Raw genomic sequence first — 23,565 nt, 5'->3', positions numbered from 1 at the left:
GAATGGGAGAAAATTTTTGCAATCTACCCATCTGACAAAGGGCTAATATCCAGAATCTACATAGAACTTAAAGAAATTTACAAGAACAAACAGCCCCATTAAAAAGTGGGAAAGGATATGAACAGACACTTCTCAAAAGAAGACATTTATGCAGCCAACAGACACATGAAAAAATGCTTATCATCACTGGTCATCAGAGAAATGCAAATCAAAACCACAATGAGATACCATCTAAAGCCAGTTAGAATGGCAATCATTAAAAAGTCAGGAAACAACAGGTGTTGGAGAGGATGTGGAGAAATAGGAACACTTTTACACTCTTGATGGGAGTGTCCATTAGTTCAACCATTGTGGAAGATGGTGTGGTGATTTCTCAAGGATCTAGAACTAGAAATACCATTTGACCCAGCAATCCCATTACTGGGTATATACCCAGATTATAAATCATGCTACTATAAAGACACATGCACACATAGTTTTATTGTGGCAATATTCACAATAGCAAAGATTTGGAACCAACCCATATGTCCATCAATGATAGACTGGATGAAGAAAATGTGGCACATATACACCATGGAATATTATGCAGCCATAAAAAAGGATGGATTCATGTCCTTTGCAGGGGCATGAATGAAGCCAGAAACCATCATTCTCAGCAAACTATCACAAGGACAGAAAACCAAACACCACATGTTCTCCCTCGTAGGTGGGAATTGAACAATGAGAACACTTGGACACAGGGTGGGGAACATCACACACCAGGGCCTGTCAGGAGGTGGGGGGCTGGGGGAGGGATAGCATTAGGAGAAATGCCTAATGCAAATGACGAGTTGATGTGTGCAGCGAACCAACATGGCACATGTGTACCTATGTAACAAACCTGCGCGTTGTGCACATGTACCCTAGAACTTAAAGTATAAGTTAAAAAAAGATAAACATATCATATTCTCACTTATTTGTGGGATATAGAAACCAAAACAATTTAATTCATGGATATAGACAGTTGAAAGGTGGTTACCAGAGGTTTGGAAGGGTAGTGGGAGGAGGTGGAGATGGTTAATGGATACAAAACATTAATTAGAGAGAATGAATAAGACACAGTATTTGACAGAACAACAGAGTGACTATAGTGAATAACAACTTATTTGTACCTTTTAAATAACCAAAAAGAGTAAAATTGGATTGTTTGTAACACAAAGGACAAATGCTTGAGGGGAAAGATACCCCATTCTTCATGATATGATTTTTACGCATTGCATGCTTGTATCAAAACATTTCACGTACCCTATAAATATATACAGCTACTATGTCCCCACAGAAATGAAAAATAAAAAAAAAATTAAAAACATAAATTGAATGACCACAGAGAAGCAATGAATGGAATTATCAAGAAAGGTACAGACAAAATACTGTAGCATTTCAAAGGAGAGAAATGTAAAATTGGGTTAAAAGGATCAATAATGGCTTACTATTTCATTAGAAACAAAAAAGAAGTATTATTACAATTTCATTTAGTAGAAGACACCAGTCTGGGAACTACCTGGGGACACTTTTGGATCACTAGCTGTTCCTGTGCCTCACTTAACACAATAGTATATAATTGATTCTTGTTCATACAATTCTATTGCAGTAACAATATAGTTGTATGGTATATGTGTTGGCACCTTTTTATTTTTTAAGAGACAGGCTCTCAGTCTGTCACCAGTCTGGAGTGCACTGGTACAATTATGACTCACTGCAGCCTTGACCTCATGGGCTCAAGCAATTCTCCCCCCTGAGCCTTCTGAGTAGCTAGGACTACTGGCACTATGCCACCATACTTAGCTAATTATTTTATCATTTTTTTGTTGTTGTTCTTTGTTTTTTTCTGAGAGAACTAATTTTTTAAAATTATCTTACCATTCATGTCCCTTAAAAACAGCTGTACTGAGGTAGAATTGACACTCAGTAATCTGCATACATTTAAAGTGCACAATTTGATGAGTTTTCACACATGTATATACTTATGAAACCATCAGCATAATCAACATAGTGAATATATCCATCACCCCAAAGTGTCCCCTTTGTAATTTCTCCCTCCTGTCTCTAGTTATGGGCTCTCCCCTTCCTACCCTGTTCCTATTCCCAGGGATCTGCTGATTTACTCTTCATCACTATGCACTAGCTTATCTAGAATTTTATATAAATGGAATCACACAGTATGGATTCTTTCTCGTCTGGCTTCTTTCACTCAGTATAATTGTTTTGAGATTCATCCACATTGTTGACTGTTTCAATAATTTCTTCATTTTTAGCGAAAACTCAAGGTATAATTTATACATCATAAAATTCACCCATTGTAAGTGTACAATTCAATTATTTATAGTAAATTTCCAGAACTGTGCAGTCATTATCACAATGCCATTTTAGAACACTTTCACCACCCCCCAGAAGATCCTTTGTGTCCAGTTGCAATCACTCCCTGCTCCCACGTGTGGATTCAGGCAGCTATCACCTATCTCTATAGGTTTGTCTTTTTAGGATATTTCAGATAAATGGAATAAGCAAAATGTGGTCTTTTGCATATAGCTTTTACATTTAGCAAATATTCCTGAGTTGATCCATGTTGTAGCATGTATCAGCACTTCCTCATGACTTTGAGTAAAGAAAAAATTTCTTAGATATGGCACCAAAACCACAATCTATAAAAGAAAAGTTGATAAATTGGATGTCATCACAATGAAAACTTCTGTTGTTTGGAAGGCACTGTTAAGAGAGTAAAAACGCAACCCATAAAATAGTAGCAAATATTTGCAAAGCATATATTTGATATAGGTATTGTGTCCAGAACATATAAAGAACTCTCATACACAATAATAAGAAAATAAACATCCTAATGGAAAAATGTGTGAAATATTTGAATAAACATTTCACCAAGGGAAATATATGTATGGCAAATAAGCACATGAAAAGGTGCTCAATATCATTCATCATTAGAAAAATGCAAATCAAAATCAAAATAAGATATCACAACACACGTATTAGATGGATATAATTTAAAAGACTGACCATACCAAGTGTTAGTATATGGAAATATGGAGGGGATATCAAGTAGTATACCCACATTACCCACCTTAAAAAGCAGTTTGTCAGTTTTTTAAAAAGTTTAACATACACCTACCTTATAATCCAGCTACCAAAAGAAAAGTGAAAACATGCCCATATAGAGACTTGCACATAAATGTTTGTGGCAGCTTTATTTGTAATAGTCAAAACCTGAAAGCAACTCATATGTCCATCAATGACTAAGTGTATAAACAATTTGTATATCTATATAATGAAATCCTATTCAGCAACAATTTTTTATTTTTTGTAGAGGAGTGGTCTTGCTGTGTTGCCCATGCTTGTCTCAAACTTCTGACCTCAAGCAATCCTCCCATCTCACCCTCCGGAAGCACTGGAATTACACAATTAACCTGGGGTCTGATATTCTTAGGAAACCTCTGCGCTCTCTTATTTACCTTGTACACTAGAGCTTGACCAGGTTATAGGTTCAATAGATGCTAAGGGCTGATGCAGAAAACGTATCCTCTTCCTTATAAGAATAGGGGCTCCTTAAATATTTGTTAATCTGAACTGAATTGGACTTAACATGAGCTGAATAAAAGATCTGAGTAGCTCTTGAATTAAACAATTAAAATCAAAATCATACAACCACATTTGACTTCATTAACTCACCTTTACCCTCCCTATCACCCAGATAACAATGGTAGAGCCCAATATTGGCAGAGCTCCTGTCAGAGACAAGAGTCCTCAAGGAACTGAAAAGGAAAGAGAAGCAAGGAGTGAAAGTATTGAGTGCCTACTATGTGCAAGGCTAATTCATAAAGGAACCATAGAAGACCCTTCAGAATCCCGAACTTGAAAAATACTACATTGTTGCCCAGACAATGTGACATTTACTCACTTGTGTATGTAAAGATTGGACTAAATTGTAATTGCACAGCCACCATGGAAATGGATAACCAGATAGTGCATTAAGCTGGTAATATTAAACTTCTCATAGGTGGGTCTTAGAAATTCATAAATTTTCTTTCTTGTCCCACACTAGGGAAAAAAAAAAAGCATTGTCTAAACACAAAACCAGGACAGAGCCAAGTTAATTTTCTTCACAGGTGAGTAGAATCATATAATTTCAGGATCAGAAAGGATTTTTATAAATTCAACATTCAGTCACTAGATTTTTACTGATGTACGGAGACCCGGGACAAGCTAAACAAACTTAAAAAATGTGTTTATTGGCGCGACACAGAAGACCGGTGATTTCTGCATTTTCAACTGAGACTCCACCTCTGGGGACAGCACACAGCTGAAGACCAACAGGGGAAGCAGCGGGGGCCGGTGCAGACGCGAACGACTCTGTCTGACAGCTTTGGGTAGAGCCGTGGATCTCCCAACGGGGAGGTTAAGATCTGAGAACGGACAGACTGCCTGCTCAGGTGGGTCCCTGACCCCTGAGTAGCCTAGCTGGGAGACATCCCCCACTAGGGGCAGTCTGACACCCCACACCTCACAGGGTGGAGTACACCCCTGAGAGGAAATTTCCAAAGGAAGAATCAGACAGCTACACTCGCTGTTCAGCAATATTCTATTTTCGGCAACCTCTGCTGCTGATACCCAGGCAAACACGGTCTGGAGTGGACCTCAAGCAATCTCCAACAGACCAACAGACAGTCCTTCTGACTGTCAGAAGGAAAACTATCAAACAGGAAGGACACCTATACCAAAACCCCATCAGTACGTCACCATCATCAAAGACCAGAGACAGATAAAACCACAAAGATGGGGAAGAAGCAGGGCAGAAAAGCTGGAAATTCAAAAAATAAGAGCGCATCTCCCCCTGCAAAGGAGCGCAGCCCATCGCCAGCAACGTATCAAAGCTGGTCAGAGAATAACTTTGACGAGACGAGAGAAGAAGGCTTCAGTCCATCAAACTTCTCAGAGCTAAAGGAGGAATTACGTACCCAGCACAAAGGAACTAAAAATCTTGAAAAAAGAGTGGAAGAATTGACAGCTAGACTAATTAATGCAGAGAAGATCATAAATGAAATGACAGAGATGAAAACCATGACACGAGAAATACGTGACAAATCCGCAAGCTTCAGTAACCGACTCGATCAACTGGAAGAAAGAGTATCAGCGATTGAAGATCAAATGAATGAAATGAAGCGAGAAGAGAAACCAAAAGAAAAAAGAAGAAAAAGAAATGAACAAAGCCTGCAAGAAGTATGGGATTATGTAAAGAGACCAAATCTACGTCTGATTGGGGTGCCTGAAAGTGAGGGGGAAAATGGAACCAAGTTGGAAAACACTCTTCACGATATCATCCAGGAGAACTTCCCCAACCTAGTAGGGCAGGCCAACATTCAAATTCAGGAAATACAGAGAATGCCACAAAGATACTCCTTGAGAAGAGCAACTCCAAGACACATAATTGCCAGATTCACCAAAGTTGAAATGAAGGAAAAAATCTTAAGGGCAGCCAGAGAGAAAGGTCGGGTTACCCACAAAGGGAAGCCCATCAGACTAACAGCAGAACTCTCGGCAGAAAATCTACAAGCCAGAAGAGAGTGGGGGCCAATATTCAACGTTCTTAAAGAGAAGAATTTTAAACCCAGAATTTCATATCCAGCCAAACTAAGTTTCATCAGTGAAGGAGAAATAAAATCCTTTACAGATAAGCAAATGCTTAGAGATTTTGTCACCACCAGGCCTGCCTTACAAGAGACCCTGAAGGAAGCCCTAAACATGGAAAGGAACAACCGGTACCAGCCATTGCAAAAACATGCCAAAATGTAAAGACCATCGAGGCTAGGAAGAAACTGCATCAACTAACAAGCAAAATGACCAGTTAATATCATAATGGCAGGATCAAGTTCACACATAACAATATTAACCTTAAATTTAAATGGACTAAATGCTCCAATGAAAAGACACAGACTGGCAAACTGGATAAACAGTCAAGACCCATCAGTCTGCTGTATTCAGGAGACCCATCTCACATGCAGAGACATACATAGGCTCAAAATAAAGGGATGGAGGAAGATCTACCAAGCAAATGGAGAACAAAAAAAAGCAGGGGTTGCAATCCTACTCTCTGATAAAACAGACTTTAAGCCATCAAAGATCAAAAGAGACAAAGAAGGCCATTACATAATGGTAAAGGGATCAATTCAACAGGAAGAGCTAACTCTCCTAAATATATATGCACCCAATACAGGAGCACCCAGAGTCATAAAGAAAGTCCTTAGAGACTTACAAAGAGACTTAGACTCCCATACAATAATAATGGGAGACTTCAACACTCCACTGTCAACATTAGACAGATCAACGAGACAGAAAGCTAACAATGATATCCAGGAATTGAACTCATCTCTGCACCAAGCAGACCTAATGGACATCTACAGAACTCTCCACCCCAAATCAACACAATATACATTCTTCTCAGCACCACATCGCACTTATTCCAAAATTGACCACATAATTGGAAGTAAAGCACTCCTAAGCAAATGTAAAAGAACAGAAATTATAACAAACTGTCTCTCAGACCACAGTGCAATCAAACTAGAACTCAGGACTAAGAAACTCAATCAAAACCGCTCAACTACATGGAAACTGAACAACCTGCTCCTGAATGACTACTGGGTACATAACGAAATGAAAGCGGAAATAAAGATGTTCTTTGAAACCAATGAGAACAAAGATACAACATACCAGAATCTCTGGGACACATTTAAAGCAGTGTGTAGAGGGAAATTTATAGCACTAAATGCCCACAAGGGAAAGCAGGAAAGATCTAAAATGGACACTCTACCATCACAATTAAAAGAACTAGAGAGGCAAGAGCAAACACATTCAAAAGCTAGCAGAAGGCAAGAAATAACTAAGATCAGAGCAGAACTGAAGGAGATAGAGACACAAAAAACCCTCCAAAAAATCAATGAATCCAGGAGTTGGTTTTTTGAAAAGATCAACAAAATTGACAGACCGCTAGCAAGGCTAATAAAGAAGAAAAGAGAGAGGAATCAAATAGACGCAATAAAAAATGATAAAGGGGATATCACCACTGACCCCACAGAAATACAAACAACCATCAGAGAATACTATAAACGCCTCTACGCAAATCAACTAGAAAATCTAGAAGAAATGGATAATTTCCTGGACACTTACACTCTCCCAAGACTAAACCAGGAAGAAGTTGAATCCCTGAATAGACCAATAGCAGGCTCTGAAATTGAGGCAACAATTAATAGCCTACCCACCAAAAAAAGTCCAGGATAAGATGGATTCACAGCTGAATTCTACCAGAGGTACAAGGAGGAGCTGGAACCTTTCCTTCTGAAACTATTCCAATCAATAGAAAAAGAGGGAATCCTCCCTAACTCATTTTATGAGGCCAACATCATCCTGATACCAAAGCCTGGCAGAGACACAACAAAAAAAGAGAATTTTAGACCAATATCCCTGATGAACATCGATGCAAAAATTCTCAATAAAATACTGGCAAACTGGATTCAGCAGCACATCAAAAAGCTTATCCACCATGATCAAGTGGGCTTCATCCCTGGGATGCAAGGCTGCTTCAACATTCGCAAATCAATAAACGTAATCCAGCATATAAACAGAACCAAAGACAAGAACCACGTGATTATCTCAATAGATGCAGAAAAGGCTTTTGACAAAATTCAACAGCCCTTCATGCTAAAAACGCTCAATAAATTCGGTATTGATGGAACGTACCTCAAAATAATAAGAGCTATTTATGACAAACCCACAGCCAATATCATCCTGAATGGGCAAAAACTGGAAAAATTCCCTTTGAAAACTGGCACAAGACAGGGATGCCCTCTCTCACCACTCCTATTCAACATAGTCTTGGAAGTTCTGGCTAGGGCAATCAGGCAAGAGAAAGAAATCAAGGGTATCCAGTTAGGAAAAGAAGAAGTCAAATTGTCCCTGTTTGCAGATGACATGATTGTATATTTAGAAAACCCCATCGTCTCAGCCCAAAATCTCCTTAAGCTGATAAGCAACTTCAGCAAAGTCTCAGGATACAAAATTAATGTGCAAAAATCACAAGCATTCTTATACACCAGTAACAGACAAGCAGAGAGCCAAGTCAGGAATGAACTTCCATTCACAATTGCTTCAAAGAAAATAAAATACCTAGGAATCCAGCTTACAAGGGATTCCAAGGACCTCTTCAAGGAGAACTACAAACCACTGCTCAGTGAAATCAAAGACGACACAAATGGAAGAACATACCATGCTCATGGATAGGAAGAATCAATATCGTGAAAATGGCCATACTGCCCAAGGTTATTTATAGATTCAATGCCATCCCCATCAAGCTACCAATGACTTTCTTCACAGAATTGGAAAAAACTGCTTTAAAGTTCATATGGAACCAAAAAAGAGCCCGCATTGCCAAGACAATCCTAAGTCAAAAGGACAAAGCTGGAGGCGTCACGCTACCTGACTTCAAACTATACTACAAGGCTACAGTAACCAAAACAGCATGGTACTGGTACCAAAACAGAGATATAGACCAATGGAACAGAACAGAGTCCTCAGAAATAATACCACACATCTACAGCCATCTGATCTTTGACAAACCTGAGAGAAACAAGAAATGGGGAAAGGATTCCCTATTTAATAAATGGTGGTCGGAAAATTGGCTAGCCATAAGTAGAAAGCTGAAACTGGATCCTTTCCTTACCCCTTATATGAAGATTAATTCAAGATGGATTAGAGACTTAAATGTTAGACCTAATACCATAAAAACCCTAGAAGAAAATCTAGGTAGTACCATTCAGGACATAGGCATGGGCAAGGACTTCATGTCTAAAGCACCAAAAGCAACGGCAGCAAAAGCCAAAATTGACAAATGGGATCTAATTAAACTAAAGAGCTTCTGCACAGCAAAAGAAACTACCCTCAGAGTGAACAGGCAACCTACAGAATGGGAGAAAATTTTTGCAACCTACTCATCTGACAAATGGCTAATATCCAGAATCTACAAAGAACTCAAACAAATATACAAGAAAAAAACAAACAACCCCATCAAAAAGTGGGGAAAGGATATGAACAGACATTTCTCAAAAGAAGACATTCATACAGCCAACAGACACATGAAAAAATGCTCATCATCACTCGCCATCAGAGAAATGCAAATCAAAACCACAATGAGATACCATCTCACACCAGTTAGAATGGCAATCATTAAAAAGTCAGGAAACAACAGGTGTTGGAGAGGATGTGGAGAAATAGGAACACTTTTACACTGTTGGTGGGATTGTAAACTAGTTCAACCATTATGGAAAACAGTATGGCAATTCCTCAAGGATCTAGAACTAGATGTACCATATGACCCAGCCATCCCACTACTGGGTATATACCCAAAGGATTATAAATTATTCTACTACAAAGATACATGCACACGTATGTTTATTGCAGCACTATTCACAATAGCAAAGACTTGGAATCAACCCAAATGTCCATCTGTGACAGACTGGAGTAAGAAAATGTGGCACATATACACCATGGAATACTATGCAGCCATAAAAAAGGATGAGTTTGCGTCCTTTGTAGGGACATGGATGCAGCTGGAAACCATCATTCTTAGCAAACTATCACAAGAACAGAAAACCAAACACCGCATCATCTCACTCATAGGTGGGAACTGAACAATGAGATCACTTGGACTCAGGAAGGGGAACATCACACACTGGGGCCTATCATGGGGAGGGGGGAGGAGGGAGGGATTGCATTGGGGAGTTATACATGATATAAATGATGAATTGATGGGTGCTGACGAGTTGATAGGTGCAGCACACCAACATGGCATAAGTATACATATGTAACAAACCTGCACGTTATGCACATGTACCCTAGAACTTAAAGTATAATAAAAAAAAAATGTGTTTATTGCCTGATTGACAAAATATAAAGGACAACTCTGAGTAATTTTGCACCAGCAACACACACTTTACCCAGAGTGTAGTAGGTTACATATGTCAACTTCTTACCTAGAGAAGAAGGAACAATTTGGAGAGGGAGAAGAAAGTGGAGAAGATCTAAGAAATGATTATCTGAGTACAAGGGGGGTTCAAATGGCAATATTGCAGCAGTAGGTTCAGGTTTCTACTTTTAAAACTAGACTATATTTTTCATTTTTGCATTTCTTTTATTTTCCTTTTGATTTTTTTTTTTTTTTTTTAGTAGAATTCCTTTAGAAAATTCCAGCCTATTTCTACTGATTAAGAATAAACTGAAGGGGCCAGATATGGTTGCTCATGCCTGTAGTCCCAGCACTTTGGGAGGCTGAGGCGAGCAGATTACCTGAGGTCGGGAGTTTGAGATCAGCCTGGCCAACATAGTGAAACCCCATCTCTACTAAAAATACAAAAATTAGCTGGGTGTGGTGGTGCATTCCTGCAATCCCAGCTACTCAGGAGGCTGAGGCAGGAGAATTGCTTGAATCCAGGAGGCGGACGTTAGAGTGAGCAGAGATCATGCCACTGCACTCCAGTCACTCCAGCCTGGGCAGAGTGAGACTCTGTCTCAAATAAATAAACAAACAAACAAATAAACTGAAGGAAAGTGTTTATTTTGTTAGCGCTTGGACCACGGATAAAGGAATAGTAGCTAGCCTCTGGAGGCCTTGCAGGCAGGAATTAAAGTTGCCATAGGACAAGAAAAACTTAGAAGAAAAGCATTCAGGTTGCTCCTCCTTCAAGAAAGCCCATCTCTGCTCATTTTTTGGAGATGTGTTATACTTTCTTAGATTATTGAGTATAACTTAATTGAAGAGAAGAGATATATGCTTATGAAAAGTTAACTATACAAAAAGTTGATCTCCAAAAGTATATAATATATGCCAAATTAGTGATATAAGCATTACATGCTATTATAGTTTATAAGGAGAAGAGTGCAAGGTTCTTTAAGCCATTCGTCCTTTAAGGAAAACTATTTCTAAGCCATTCCAGACAGATATACTTGATATTTTTAATGTTCTAACACCTATTCGTAGCAATCCAGATCCCTGGATGTAAAGTTCCAAATTACTTCCCCTCTTAACTTTATAACCAAGTGTTTAGAAGAGAAGATAGAGGAAATACCCTGGTTTCATAGAGAGAGGAATATTTTATAATAGTGTGTTCATTTTAGATAGAGAAGCTACAAGCACACAGCAGCAAATATCTGTGACCAGCCCTTGTCTGTATTCCAAGTTTCCCCCTGGGAATGTAAAAACAGATGGAGAAAAAAGGAGACACAGAATTCAGTGACTAGCCCTAAATCTGTCAGTAAAGCTTTGATGCCCCATTACACACTCTGGATCTATAAATAAGGCTGCTAAGTTCTCATGACCCTTCCGGACTGCTTCTATAGTTGTTAACTTCCTTTTCAATCTTATGATTTCAGCGTGGGCTTCCTCTGATATTACACCATAGAAAGCATTGATCACCATAAGAAGGAACATTTGTGAAGATACTCCAGTGCCAGAAAGAGGTATACCTGAATTTTCCAAAAGAACTTTGCTTTTTCAACTTGCAATTATCTTAACAAAGTAACTTACTTCATTATTCTCACGAAAATAAAATCAGTTCTATTTATGTTTGTTGCTAGCTTTTATTAACCCATTTGTTTTCTGCTAAGACGGCTTTTACAATGCTGTATTGTAACCTCTTCACACTTCTAAGTTATCATTCCTATCCCCCACTAGAAAATGAGCTGCTTGAAGGCAGGGATGAGGTCTTAAGTATCTTAGATTTCCAAAGAAACTCTCTGTATTCATCTAGTGGAGGGTAACATTATTGGGGGATCACAGTAAATTCTAAAAAACAAATTAAATGCTGTTTCAGACAAGTAAAGCCATAATCTGTGAAAAGAGTGGCTTGTACTAAATGATCTCTACCACTCTAGGATTCACCACTTGCTTGAAAGTTTTACAGTCTTCTTTTTATGGCTTAATACAAATTGTTGACTTCATTATAAATAGACAACTGAGTCTAAATATTTAAATTTTTAGAAAAGTTTATTTTGGTCTGCAAGGACTGGGACATTATTTTTTTTTTTTTCTTTTTTTTTTTTTATTATACTTTAAGTTCTAGGGTACATGTGCATAACGTGCAGGTTTGTTACATATGTAAACTTATGCCATGTTGGTGTGCTGCACCCATCAACTCGTCAGCACCCATCAATTCATCATTTATATCATGTATAACTCCCCAATGCAATCCCTCCCTCCTCCCCCCTCCCCCCTCCCCATGATAGACCCCAGTGTGTGATGTTCCCCTTCCCGAGTCCAAGTGATCTCATTGTTCAGTTCCCACCTATGAGTGAGAACATGCGGTGTTTGGTTTTCTCTTCTTGTGATAGTTTGCTAAGAATGATGGTTTCCAGCTGCATCCATGTCCCTACAAAGGACGCAAACTCATCCTTTTTTATGGCTGCGTAGTATTCCATGGTGTATATGTGCCACATTTTCTTAATCCAGTCTGTCACAGATGGACATTTGGGTTGATTCCAAGTCTTTGCTATTGTGAATAGTGCCGCAATAAACATACGTGTACATGTGTCTTTGTAGTAGACTAATTTATAATCCTTTGGGTATATACCCAGTAGTGGGATGGCTGGGTCATATGGTACATCTAGTTCTAGATCCTTGAGGAATTGCCATACTGTTTTCCATAATGGTTGAACTAGTTTACAATCCCACCAACAGTGTAAAAGTGTTCCTATTTCTCCACATCCTCTCCAACACCTGTTGTTTCCTGACTTCTTAATGATTGCCATTCTAACTGGTGTGAGATGGTATCTCATTGTGGTTTTGATTTGCATTTCTCTGATGGCCAGTGATGATGAGCATTTTTTCATGTGTCTGTTGGCTGTATGAATATCTTCTTTTGAGAAATGTCTGTTCATATCCTTTCCCCACTTTTTGATGGGGTTGTTTGTTTTTTTCTCGTATATTTGTTTGAGTTCTTTGTAGATTCTGGATATTAGCCCTTTGTCAGATGAGTAGGTTGCAAAAATTTTCTCCCATTCTGTAGGTTGCCTGTTCACTCTGATGGTAGTTTCTTTTGCTGTGCAAAAGCTCTTTAGTTTAATTAGATCCCATTTGTCAATTTTGGCTTTTGCTGCCGTTGCTTTTGGTGTTTTAGACATGAAGTCCTTGCCCATGCCTATGTCCTGAATGGTACTACCTAGATTTTCTTCTAGGGTTTTTATGGTATTAGGTCTAACATTTAAGTCTCTAATCCATCTTGAATTAATCTTCGTATAAGGGGTAAGGAAAGGATCCAGTTTCAGCTTTCTACTTATGGCTAGCCAATTTTCAGGACTGGGACATTATTAATGAGACTAGAGACCATCTGCTTCTTTGTATATTTTTATAGTTATTTATCAATTTTATTTAGCATCTTTCAAAGATGTGAGAATTTCAAATTTAATTATAATATGTAATGGATTAGTCTATATCAATGATATGGGTGGGATTTTTTTATTTTTTAGATACAAGGTCTCACTGTTTTGTCCAGGCTTGTCTCGAATTCCTGAGCTCAAGCAATCCTCCTGCCTCAGCCTCTTGAGTAGCTGGGATTACAGGCATATGCCACCACAACTGACATTATCTGTGCTTTTTAACATTATAGTTAGCCTTGTGACTTAGTACTTTCCTTGATATATTGGGAAGCAACTTTACTTACACAGCAACTTCGGACTCTGACATTGGAAAGATTTTAATTTATATTGGAATGAGAAGATAACTCCAAATGGTTTTAAATGACAAATACCTTCAAATGTTAAACTTGTCCTATCATTAATTTAGTATTCACTCAACACTTACTGAGCACTTATGGGCAAGGTACATACGTGCTAGGCCCTGTGTGGGCTGCTTTTTTATATATTAACCAGATAGTCTGGGAGCTAAGGTATTTACACAAATCATTGATTTGCAAGATTGATTTAAGTTTCTCTAGAAGTTCATCAAAGATAGAAATTACTTCAGATAGAGGCTGAAGGAAGACTTAGTAAAGAAAGTGTAATTTGAGCTGAATGATGAGTAGTTTTTGTATATGCAAAGAAGGAGGAAAGGGCATTTCAGGAAGCAGGAAAGGCCATTCAAGAAGAAAAAAAGACAGTGAAAAAAGACAGCCAGGTAGGTAAGCTTATGGCACATGTCACTGGTATACTAAAATAGTTGTTTCTTCTAACTACACAGTGTACAAAAGAGAGCAGTGAGAGAGAAACTTGGAAAGGTAAATTGTACTCAGACTATAGAGAGCCTTAAATATCAGGCCAAGAAGTCTAGATGTTATTCTGAAGGCATTCTAAGTCACTGAAGATTTTAAGGAAGACACGTCATAATTGAAAGCTACAGTGTGTAAAGAATTATTCCAGAAAGGGTTTGTAGCAAGGTAGATTGAAAGTTGATAGTGGTGGGAAGGCCTGCTGGTAATTATCTAATACCTTTCAAGTGTGGCTCATCTATAATATGAACAAGTTCTGAGGAGTTAATGTACAGTATGGTGGCTATAGTTAATATTATATTATTTACTTGAAATTATTATATTATTTACTTGAAATTTGATAAGGAAGATCTTATTTCAAAACCACAATGAAATACCATCTCACACCAGTTCGAATGGCTATTATTTAAAATTCAAAACATAAGGCAGGCCAGGCATGGTGGCTGACACCTGTAATCCCAGCACTTTGGGAGACCAAGGCAGGCAGATCACCAGAGGTCAGGAGTTCAACACCAACCTGGCCAACATGGTGAAATCTGGTCTCTACCAAAAAAATACAAAAATTAGCCAAGTGTGATGGCAAACGCCTGTAATCCCAGTTATTCGTGAGGTTGAGGTGGGAGAATAGCTTGAACCCGGGAAGTGGAGATTGCAGTGAGCCGAGATTATGCCATTGCACTCCAGCCTAGGTGACAGAGTGAGACCCTGTCTCAAAAATAAATAAATAAATAAAACATAACAGGTGCTGGTGAGATCGTGGAGAAAAAAACACTTATACAGTGTTGGTGGGAGTGTAAATTAGGTCAGCCATTGTAGACAGCAGTGTGGCAATTCCTCAAAGAGCTAAAAACAGAACTGTCATTCCACCCAGAAATTCTATTACTGGGTATATACCCAAAGGAATATAAATCATTCTACCATAAAGATGTGTGTATGCATATGTTCACTGCAGCACTAGTCACAATAGCAAAGACATGGAATCAACCTAAATGTCCCTGAATAGAAGACTGGATAAAGAAATTAGAGTATGTATGCACCATGGAATACTATGCAGCCATGTAAAAGAATGACATTATGTCCTTTGCAGGAACATGGATGGAGCTGGAGGCCATTATCCTTAGCAAACTAACACAGAAACAGAAAACCAAATACCACATGTTCTCACTTATAAGTGGGAACTAAATGATAAGAACACATGGACACAAAGAGGAGAACAACAGACACTGGGACCTACCTGAGGGTGGAGGCTGTGAGGCAGGAGAGGATAAGAAAAAATTAGCAATGTGTACTAGGCTTAACACCTAAGTGATGAAATAATCTGTACAACAAATGATTGTATAGATAAAAAAAAAAAAAGCGCATGACACAAGTTTACCTATATAACAAACCTGCACATGTACCCCTGAACCTAAAATAGAAGTGAAAAAAAAAGAAAGTAGATCTTAAGCATTCTTACCGCCCCCTGCCCCCACCCACCCAACACACACATACAAATGGTATATGAGGTAATGGATGTGTTGATTAACTTTGTTAGAGAAATGATTTCACAGTGTATACTTACATGAAATCATCACATTGTACACCTTAGAATATGCAATTTCTATTTGTCAATTATATCTCAATAAAGCTGAAATGGGTTATTACCAAAATTTTCAACAGCACTATCTAGTGTATTACAAGATAATACTGCTCAGTTTAGAAAAAAAACACTTGACATGGAACTAAGGAAAAGGTTAACTTTAGGCAGTTTTTTTTTTCCACAACTGCACCTGAATGAGCCAGGTAACTAGAAAGCAAACTGAGAAATAATGCAGGAGTTTCAAATAGGAGTCACATTTTTCTCTATGGCCTCAGAATGATTGTTCTTCAATTTTGGGGTTTGGGGAGGATTCAGGGGCTACACGTGCAGGTTTGTTACATGGGTATATTGTGTGATGCTAAGGATTGGGGTACGAATGGTTCCATCACTGAGGTAGTGAGTATAGTGCCCAATAGGTAGTTTTTCAGTCCACAATCCTCTCCCTTCCACCCTACCTCCTATGATAGTCTCCAATATATATGTTCCCATCTTTATGTCCATATATACCCAATGTTTAGCTCCCATTTACAAGTGAGAACATGCAGTATTTGATTTTCTGGTCATGCATTAATTTTCTTAGGATAATGGCCTCCAACTGCATAAATGTTGCAGTCAAGGACATTATTTAATGCTTTTTTTATGGCTGCCTAGTATCAAATAGTGTATACATACCATATTTTCTTTATCAGTCCACCACGGATGAGCATCTGAGTTGATTCCATGTTTTTACTATTGTGAATTGTGCTGCAATGAACACATGAGTATATGCATCTTTATAGAAAAACAATTTATATACCTGCGGGTATTTACCCAATAATGGGATTGTTTGGGTAAAATGGTAGTTCTGTTTTAAGTCTTTTCAGAAATCTCCAAACTGCTTTCCATAGTAGCTGAACTAACTCACATTCCCACCAGCAATGTATAAGTGTTCCCTTTTCGCAACCTCACCGACATCTATTATTTTTGTTACTTTTGAATAACAGCCATTTTCACTGGTGTGAGATTACCATCTCACTATGGTTTTGACTTGCATTTCTCTGAATAGTTACATTGAGCATTTTTTCATATGTTTGTCGGCTGCATCTATGTCTTGTTTTGAGAAGTGTCCATGTCCATTGCCCATTTTTTAACAGGGTTGTTTTTAGAATGTTGATTTAAATTTTCTTATAGATTCTGGATATTATACCTTTGTTGGATGTATAGTTTGCAAATATTTTCTCCCATTCTATAGATTGTCTGTTTGCTCTGTTGATAGCTCCTTTTGCTGTGTGGAAGCTCTTTAGTATAATTAGATCCCAATTGTTAATTTTTGCTTTTGCTGCAATTGCTTTTGATGTTTTCTTCATGAAATCTTTGCTAGGTACTGTGTCAAGAATGGTATTTCCTAAGTTTTCTTGTAAGGTTTTTATACTTTTAGGTCTTATGTTTAAGTCTTTCATTCATCTTGAGTTTATTTTTGTAGATGGTGAAAGGATGTGGTCCAGATTCAATCTTCTGCATATGGCACTAGCCAGTTATCACAGCACCATTTTCTGAATAGGAAGTCCCTTCTCCATGGCTTGTTATTGTTGACTTTGTTGAATATCAGATGGTTGTAGGTGTGCGGATTTATTTCTGGAATCCCTATTCTGTGTCATTGGTCTATGTGTCTGTTTTTGTACCCGCATTATGCTGTTTTGTTACTCTAGCTTTGTACTGTAGTTTAGTGTGATGCCTCCAGCTTTGTTCTTTTTGCTTAGTTTGCTTTGGATGTTCAGGTTCTTTTCTGGTGCCATATGAATTTTAGAAGTGATTTTCTTAATTCTGTGAAAAGTGATGTTGGTAGTTTCATAGGAATAGCATTAAATCTGTAAATGGGCAGTATGGCCATTTTAACAACATTGATTCTTCCCCTCCAGAAGCATAAAATGTATTTCTATTTGTTTATGTCATATCTGTTTCTTTGAGCAGTGTTTTGTAATTCTCATTGTAGAGATCTTCCACCTCCCTTGCTAGCTGTATTCCCATGAATTTTACTCTTTTTGTGGCTATTGTGAATGGACTTGTGTTCCTGATGTTTTCCATGTTGCTTGCTCTCTCTCCCTGTCTTTCTGGGATGCCAATGAGTCATGGGTTCAGTCTATTTACATAATCCCATATTTCTGAGGTTTTGTTCTTTCTTTATTTTTTTCTTTATTTTTGTCTGACTGAGTTATTTCTGAGAACTGATCTTTGAGCTCTGAGATTCTTTCCTCACTTTGGTCTGTTCTGCTGTTAATACTTCCATTTGCATTATGACATTCTCGAAGAGAGTTTTTCAGCTCTAGAAGATCAGTTTGTTTCTTTCTTAAAATGGCTATTTTACCTTTTAGCTCTTGTATCATTTTATTGGATTCATTAGCTTCTTTGAATTCTGTTGCAGCTTGCTCCTGAATTTCAATGAGATTTGTCGCCACACAGATTTTTTAATTCTATGTCTGTCATTTCAACTATTTCAATCTGGTTAAGAGTCATTCCTTGGGAGCCAGTGTGGTCATTTGGAGATAAGAAGATACTGATACTCTGGATTTTAGAATTGTCAGAGCTCTCCCACTGGTTCTTTCTTATTTGTGTGGGCTGATGTCCCTTTAAGGTTTGAAGTTGCTGTTCTTTGCATATGGCTTTTTGCTTTTATATTCTTTGATGCCCTTGAGGGTTTGACTGTGGTATAACTTAAGTTTAGTCAATTGACTTTGTTTCTGGATAATTTCAGGGGTCCAAGGTTCAGCCCAGTCCTCCTGAGCTGTGTGTTTTAACCTTGGTGGACTGGGACCAGGCCCACAGTTTTTCGCTGATCCTTCAAGATTAAGGACCTGCTGTGCTGGAGGAACCAAGGTGTTCCCAGTCTACTGACAACAACACATCAATAGGGACTGCCAGCAAAACCACTTCAGGGGGGTGGAGGGTGGCAGTGGGGTCTTTGCACATGTACTGGTGAAGTGGTGGGGAGAGGATGCAAGCAATTGCATGCTAGTGGCAGTCTATCTACAAAAGCTCTCTGACTGTTATGCAGGGTCATCTGGTGAAAGAGCTAAGGTGGTGGCTGCTAGCAAGTTATTTGGCTGGGCAGCTGAGGCTGTGCTGCAAGCAGGTGTGGCCAGGCAGGGACCCTGGGAGAGTCCAGCAGACAAGGGTATCCTCAGATCAGACTACCGCTATCCTATGAGCAAGATAGCCCTGCTCTGTCCAGGTCTGGCAGTCAACAAAGGATGAAGCTACTTAGAGGAGTATGGTGATCCTTGGGGTATGTGTAACCATGGCCATGCTCCACTATAGTCATTCTGGTGCCAAATACTCTAGGCTCTGTGAAGGCTAGATTTCTGTCTCTGCCAACTCTCTGAGCAGTTCTCCCTGCTAGCTCAAATGTCCATGGAGAACATGGGGTCTCCTGCAGTTAAGATTCCAAATGTCCATGGCCCACATGTCCCAAGGGCACTCCATGCCTGTTTCACTCATCTCTTCCCCAGGAGCTGCTCTGGGCCAGGAATGAGTCCTAGTACTTGGTACCCCTGTGCAGTGTTCTCAGCTTCCTCCCCTTTCAGCCCAGGGTCTCCATCCTCCATCTGTCCACTTTCAATGCCTTTTTTATAAGGATCAATTTGGAGTGTGCCAATCTTCTTCACAGTCTGGTCTTTTGGTGGAAGAAGCTCTTTCTGACTGCATATAATTGGCCATCTTGGCTCAGATAATCCATCCAATTTTTATCTTATACCAAAAGTTCTTGGTAACAATAATAAAAATGACATTTTTTAATGAAAGGGGAAAAATGGAACAACTTGCTGGGATGGCTAGACGGATGGACACTGCATCCTCAACAGCAAATATAATTGCTAGCAGTAGTAAACCTGGGAAGTTATATCCTACCTGCAACAACTACCATAGCTATCTGTTTCTGTATCCCTAGTAAAGATCAGTCCCCTTCATGGCTGGCAGTTTTTGCATACTCAAGCAGTCTTCCCACCTTACAAACCCCAACACCTCTCTTACAAGGGAGCGGGAGTTGTGTAAAAGGCCAACATCAGACTTCAATCAAAGATTATCTGACATATTACATATTGAGTACCTTCAACCTTTGTAAAGAATAAAAGAGGATAATCTAGAGAAACATGAGAGACATCACTACTTCTACACTACAATATCTCACCTCAAGCCTTCTCTGATCAGAACTTCTTGACTGCCCTCAGTGACATAGCTGAAATAGACTAGAGCAAGTATCAACTACAAGAGAAATTCTTCCTATAAGAGAAATAACTATATATTGCTAAACAGTACAGTCTATAAAGTTTAGAAAGAGAACAAGAATGAATGGCTACAACATTTTTCTCAGCCGACAAGTATATTCCAACTACTTGTACTACATCTTTCTTCAGAGATTTAAATACTGGTGCAGATTTTAGAAATGTATTTTATCACTCTGAAACATTTTTCTCATCTTTAAAATAACTATATGGCTTCTAAGGTTTCTCTTGCCATGGAGTTCTGCAGTTATAGGTAGAGTCAACCATGTTCTAGATTAATACTCTCCCCCAGGGGAGGGAGTTTCATTAACAGCAAATTAGATTATTTTCCACAAGTATGGGCGGCACTCAACAGATATTACCAAGGAAGTCCTCTTCTTGAGGGAACCAAGCATTTTCATCCAGATTTTATTCTCTAAAATATTTTAGAGATTTTCCAATAAATAGATAGATATAGATATAAATATATTCATACATGTGAAGCTGCTATCTTAAAGCTTTTCTCTAATAGAAAAACAAGTTCATTTGAAAGGATAACCTACCAAATTGTACTAGAGTAATATGATTTAAAATACAGGGGGGCTGTTTTACCTAGGTCTTGAAGATTTAGAGGAAGTCCATCAGAAAAACATGGGAGGGAAAGGACAAAAATAGTTTCTGGATGTCTGTAGGATACAAACTGTTCTCCAGAGGATAAGGTACAGCTGAATCCCTCCTCAATGCCTCACTACTCTTGCTTGCTGCCGTGGTCAAAAAGTATATATAGTGACACTATGAAATGAAACATTAGTACTTCCTGTAATTTATGGTCTAGTTAAAATTGACAATTTTTTTTATTTATTGTAGGCACAAAGCAGACATTCCTAGAGAAACATGGATGAAACCGGAAATCTGACAGTATCTTCTGCCACATGCCACGACACTATTGATGACTTCCGCAATCAAGTGTATTCCACCTTGTACTCTATGATCTCTGTTGTAGGCTTCTTTGGCAATGGCTTTGTGCTCTATGTCCTCATAAAAACCTATCATGAGAAGTCAGCCTTCCAAGTATACATGATTAATTTAGCAGTAGCAGATCTACTTTGTGTGTGCACACTGCCTCTCCGTGTGGTCTATTATGTTCACAAAGGCATTTGGTTCTTTGGTGACTTCTTATGCCGCCTCAGCACCTATGCTTTGTATGTCAACCTCTATTGTAGCATCTTCTTTATGACAGCCATGAGCTTTTTCCGGTGCATTGCAATTGTTTTTCCAGTCCAGAACATTAATTTGGTTACTCAGAAAAAAGCCAGGTTTGTGTGTATAGGTATTTGGATTTTTGTGATTTTGACCAGTTCTCCATTTCTAATGGCCAAACCACAAAAAGATGAGAAAAATAATACCAAGTGTTTTGAGCCCCCACAAGACAATCAAACTAAAAATCATGTTTTGGTCTTGCATTATGTGTCATTGTTTGTTGGCTTTATCATCCCTTTTGTTATTATAATTGTCTGTTACACAATGATCATTTTGACCTTACTAAAAAAATCAATGAAAAAAAATCTGCCAAGTCGTAAAAAGGCTGTAGGAATGATCGTGGTCGTGACCGCTGCCTTTTTAGTCAGTTTCATGCCATATCATATTCAACGTACCATTCACCTTCATTTTTTACACAATGAAACTAAACCCTGTGATTCTGTCCTTAGAATGCAGAAGTCCGTGGTCATAACCTTGTCTCTGGCTGCATCAAATTGTTGCTTTGACCCTCTCCTATATTTCTTTTCTGGAGGTAACTTTAGGAAAAGGCTGTCTACATTTAGAAAGCATTCTTTGTCCAGCATGACTTATGTACCCAGAAAGAAGGCCTCTTTGCCAGAAAAAGGAGAAGAAATATGTAAAGTGTAGTTTAAGCCCATTTCCAGTCCAAACCAATGAAAATAGTTTCCCAAATAAATATTTTGCCAAATCATTTACAAAAAAATACAATTTTTCATTAATATTTTACAAATACTTAACTATTTGGGCTTACAAATCTATCTCATTTTTGCATTCACATGATTAGATATTTATAGATATTTTAAGTGCTAAAAATACAGTCCACAACTATGAACTAAATTATAAATAATTTTGACCACTTACCAGAATTTGGAGACTATTTGTATGTTTACACTATAAAATATGTCTTATATTAAAGTTTTCCTTTTCAAATAAAAGCTTTACAAAGGATAAAATACATAAAATTAGTCAATATAAAATGTATGTAAGCTAAAAGTTATAAAATATAAAAATAGATATAAAATTGGCAAAGAGTTTTCAATCATTCTAACACATTCCTTTGCATGCATGCCATCGGATGAGAACTGGAGATGACTCAGAAGCTAAATAAAATGTACTGTCAGCTTTCTTTGTAGTACTGATTGGCTAGGCAAATTAGGGCCATTTCTTCCAAAAGAGAATGTAAAAGTGCTAGAACAGACTAGTATTCAGCTAAATGGTCCTAAAGGCACCATACAATGTTCAATATGGAAACAGGAGAAATCTGGTCAAAAGCCAGTTTGTCTCCAGTTTTCTTCTGCCTTTGCCTCAGGCTCCCAAAATTGAATAGTGGAGTTTTAGCTGCTCAGTGAGGTTCCTGTAGAGAATTCTCTCCATCCATGACATAAAATTCTTCCTTAAAAAGCCAGACAACTAGCACTCCCTTATATAAACAGAAGTAATTAAAAATTTATCTGAAGAAGAGGAAAGGAAAAGGAATCTACTTTTCTATATGCCAATTGCTGGGATCAAAATAAACTACAAGGGATTGATGAAGAAAATTGTGAATGTTCATGTTACAAATTATTTTAAGAAGTACATACATTTATGTATATGTATTCAACAACCTTATGTAAGAGATTTTGCTCTATGATATGCAGTATGGCTGAAAGTTCACTATAAGTTTTATTATTGTTTTATTACTTTTTATTGGTATGTTGACAGGAATATCATGGATATGTTTATAGTGACTTTTATATTACAGTGGATGCTTTGATCTTAAAACAGTCACAACTCATCTAGGGCTGAAATATAATATTCATGGACAAGCTTTTGCTGAAGTGTAGTGTGTCCTTTAGCTTTGCCTTTTAAGAGGTACATTACCTCAGAGGAAATAAATTATAACTATAAAGAAAAAAGAAAGCTTTGGGAAAATTTTCTATCTGAATCTGCCATGGGTACATTATTTCTATTTCATTTCTAATGTTGCAGTCCCTTGGGGAAAAAAATTACAAAACATAAACAGAAAGGACCTCTAAGGCATAGTAATAGCTTGTGCCCACTTATTTTTAATATACCTGTGACCTGGCCGTCCCTATACTCTTACCCTATACTATTTTTCCCTTGCTGGAGACAAAGACCAAACATAATATTTATCACAAAATTCAATCCTCATTTCTCATTTGCTGGGCCTTCTGCTATT

The 23,565-nt window shown here is 38.1% G+C and overlaps 1 protein-coding gene across 2 annotated transcripts; it reads left to right on the top strand.

The window, feature by feature from the left end:
• The first annotated feature begins 681 nt into the window (after positions 1 to 681).
• CYSLTR1 (cysteinyl leukotriene receptor 1) lies at positions 682 to 23,281 on the top strand. Of its 2 annotated transcripts, none has more exons than XM_030934760.1 (3): positions 682 to 706; positions 11,464 to 11,550; positions 20,973 to 23,281. In XM_030934760.1, exon 3 carries the CDS (start codon positions 21,000 to 21,002, stop codon positions 22,011 to 22,013), a length of 1,014 nt encoding a protein of 337 aa, XP_030790620.1. In that variant the 5' UTR covers positions 682 to 706; positions 11,464 to 11,550; positions 20,973 to 20,999; the 3' UTR covers positions 22,014 to 23,281. The 2 variants fall into 2 exon arrangements, with proteins under 2 accessions (XP_030790620.1, XP_030790619.1); XM_030934759.1 differs by lacking the exon at positions 682 to 706 and adding an exon at positions 4,042 to 4,154.
• The last annotated feature ends 284 nt before the right edge of the window (positions 23,282 to 23,565 follow it).

The sequence above is a fragment of the Rhinopithecus roxellana genome, chromosome 7 (genome assembly GCF_007565055.1).
Source record: "Rhinopithecus roxellana isolate Shanxi Qingling chromosome 7, ASM756505v1, whole genome shotgun sequence".
NCBI classification, from domain to species: domain Eukaryota; kingdom Metazoa; phylum Chordata; class Mammalia; order Primates; family Cercopithecidae; genus Rhinopithecus; species Rhinopithecus roxellana.
Note: the sequence above shows the minus strand (reverse complement) of the source record. Positions and strands in the feature narration are given on the sequence as shown.

Bases quoted from the DNA above. Each gene is read 5' to 3' on its own strand.
- CYSLTR1 (XM_030934760.1), top strand. From the start codon at position 21,000: ATGGATGAAACCGGAAATCTGACAGTATCTTCTGCCACATGCCACGAC.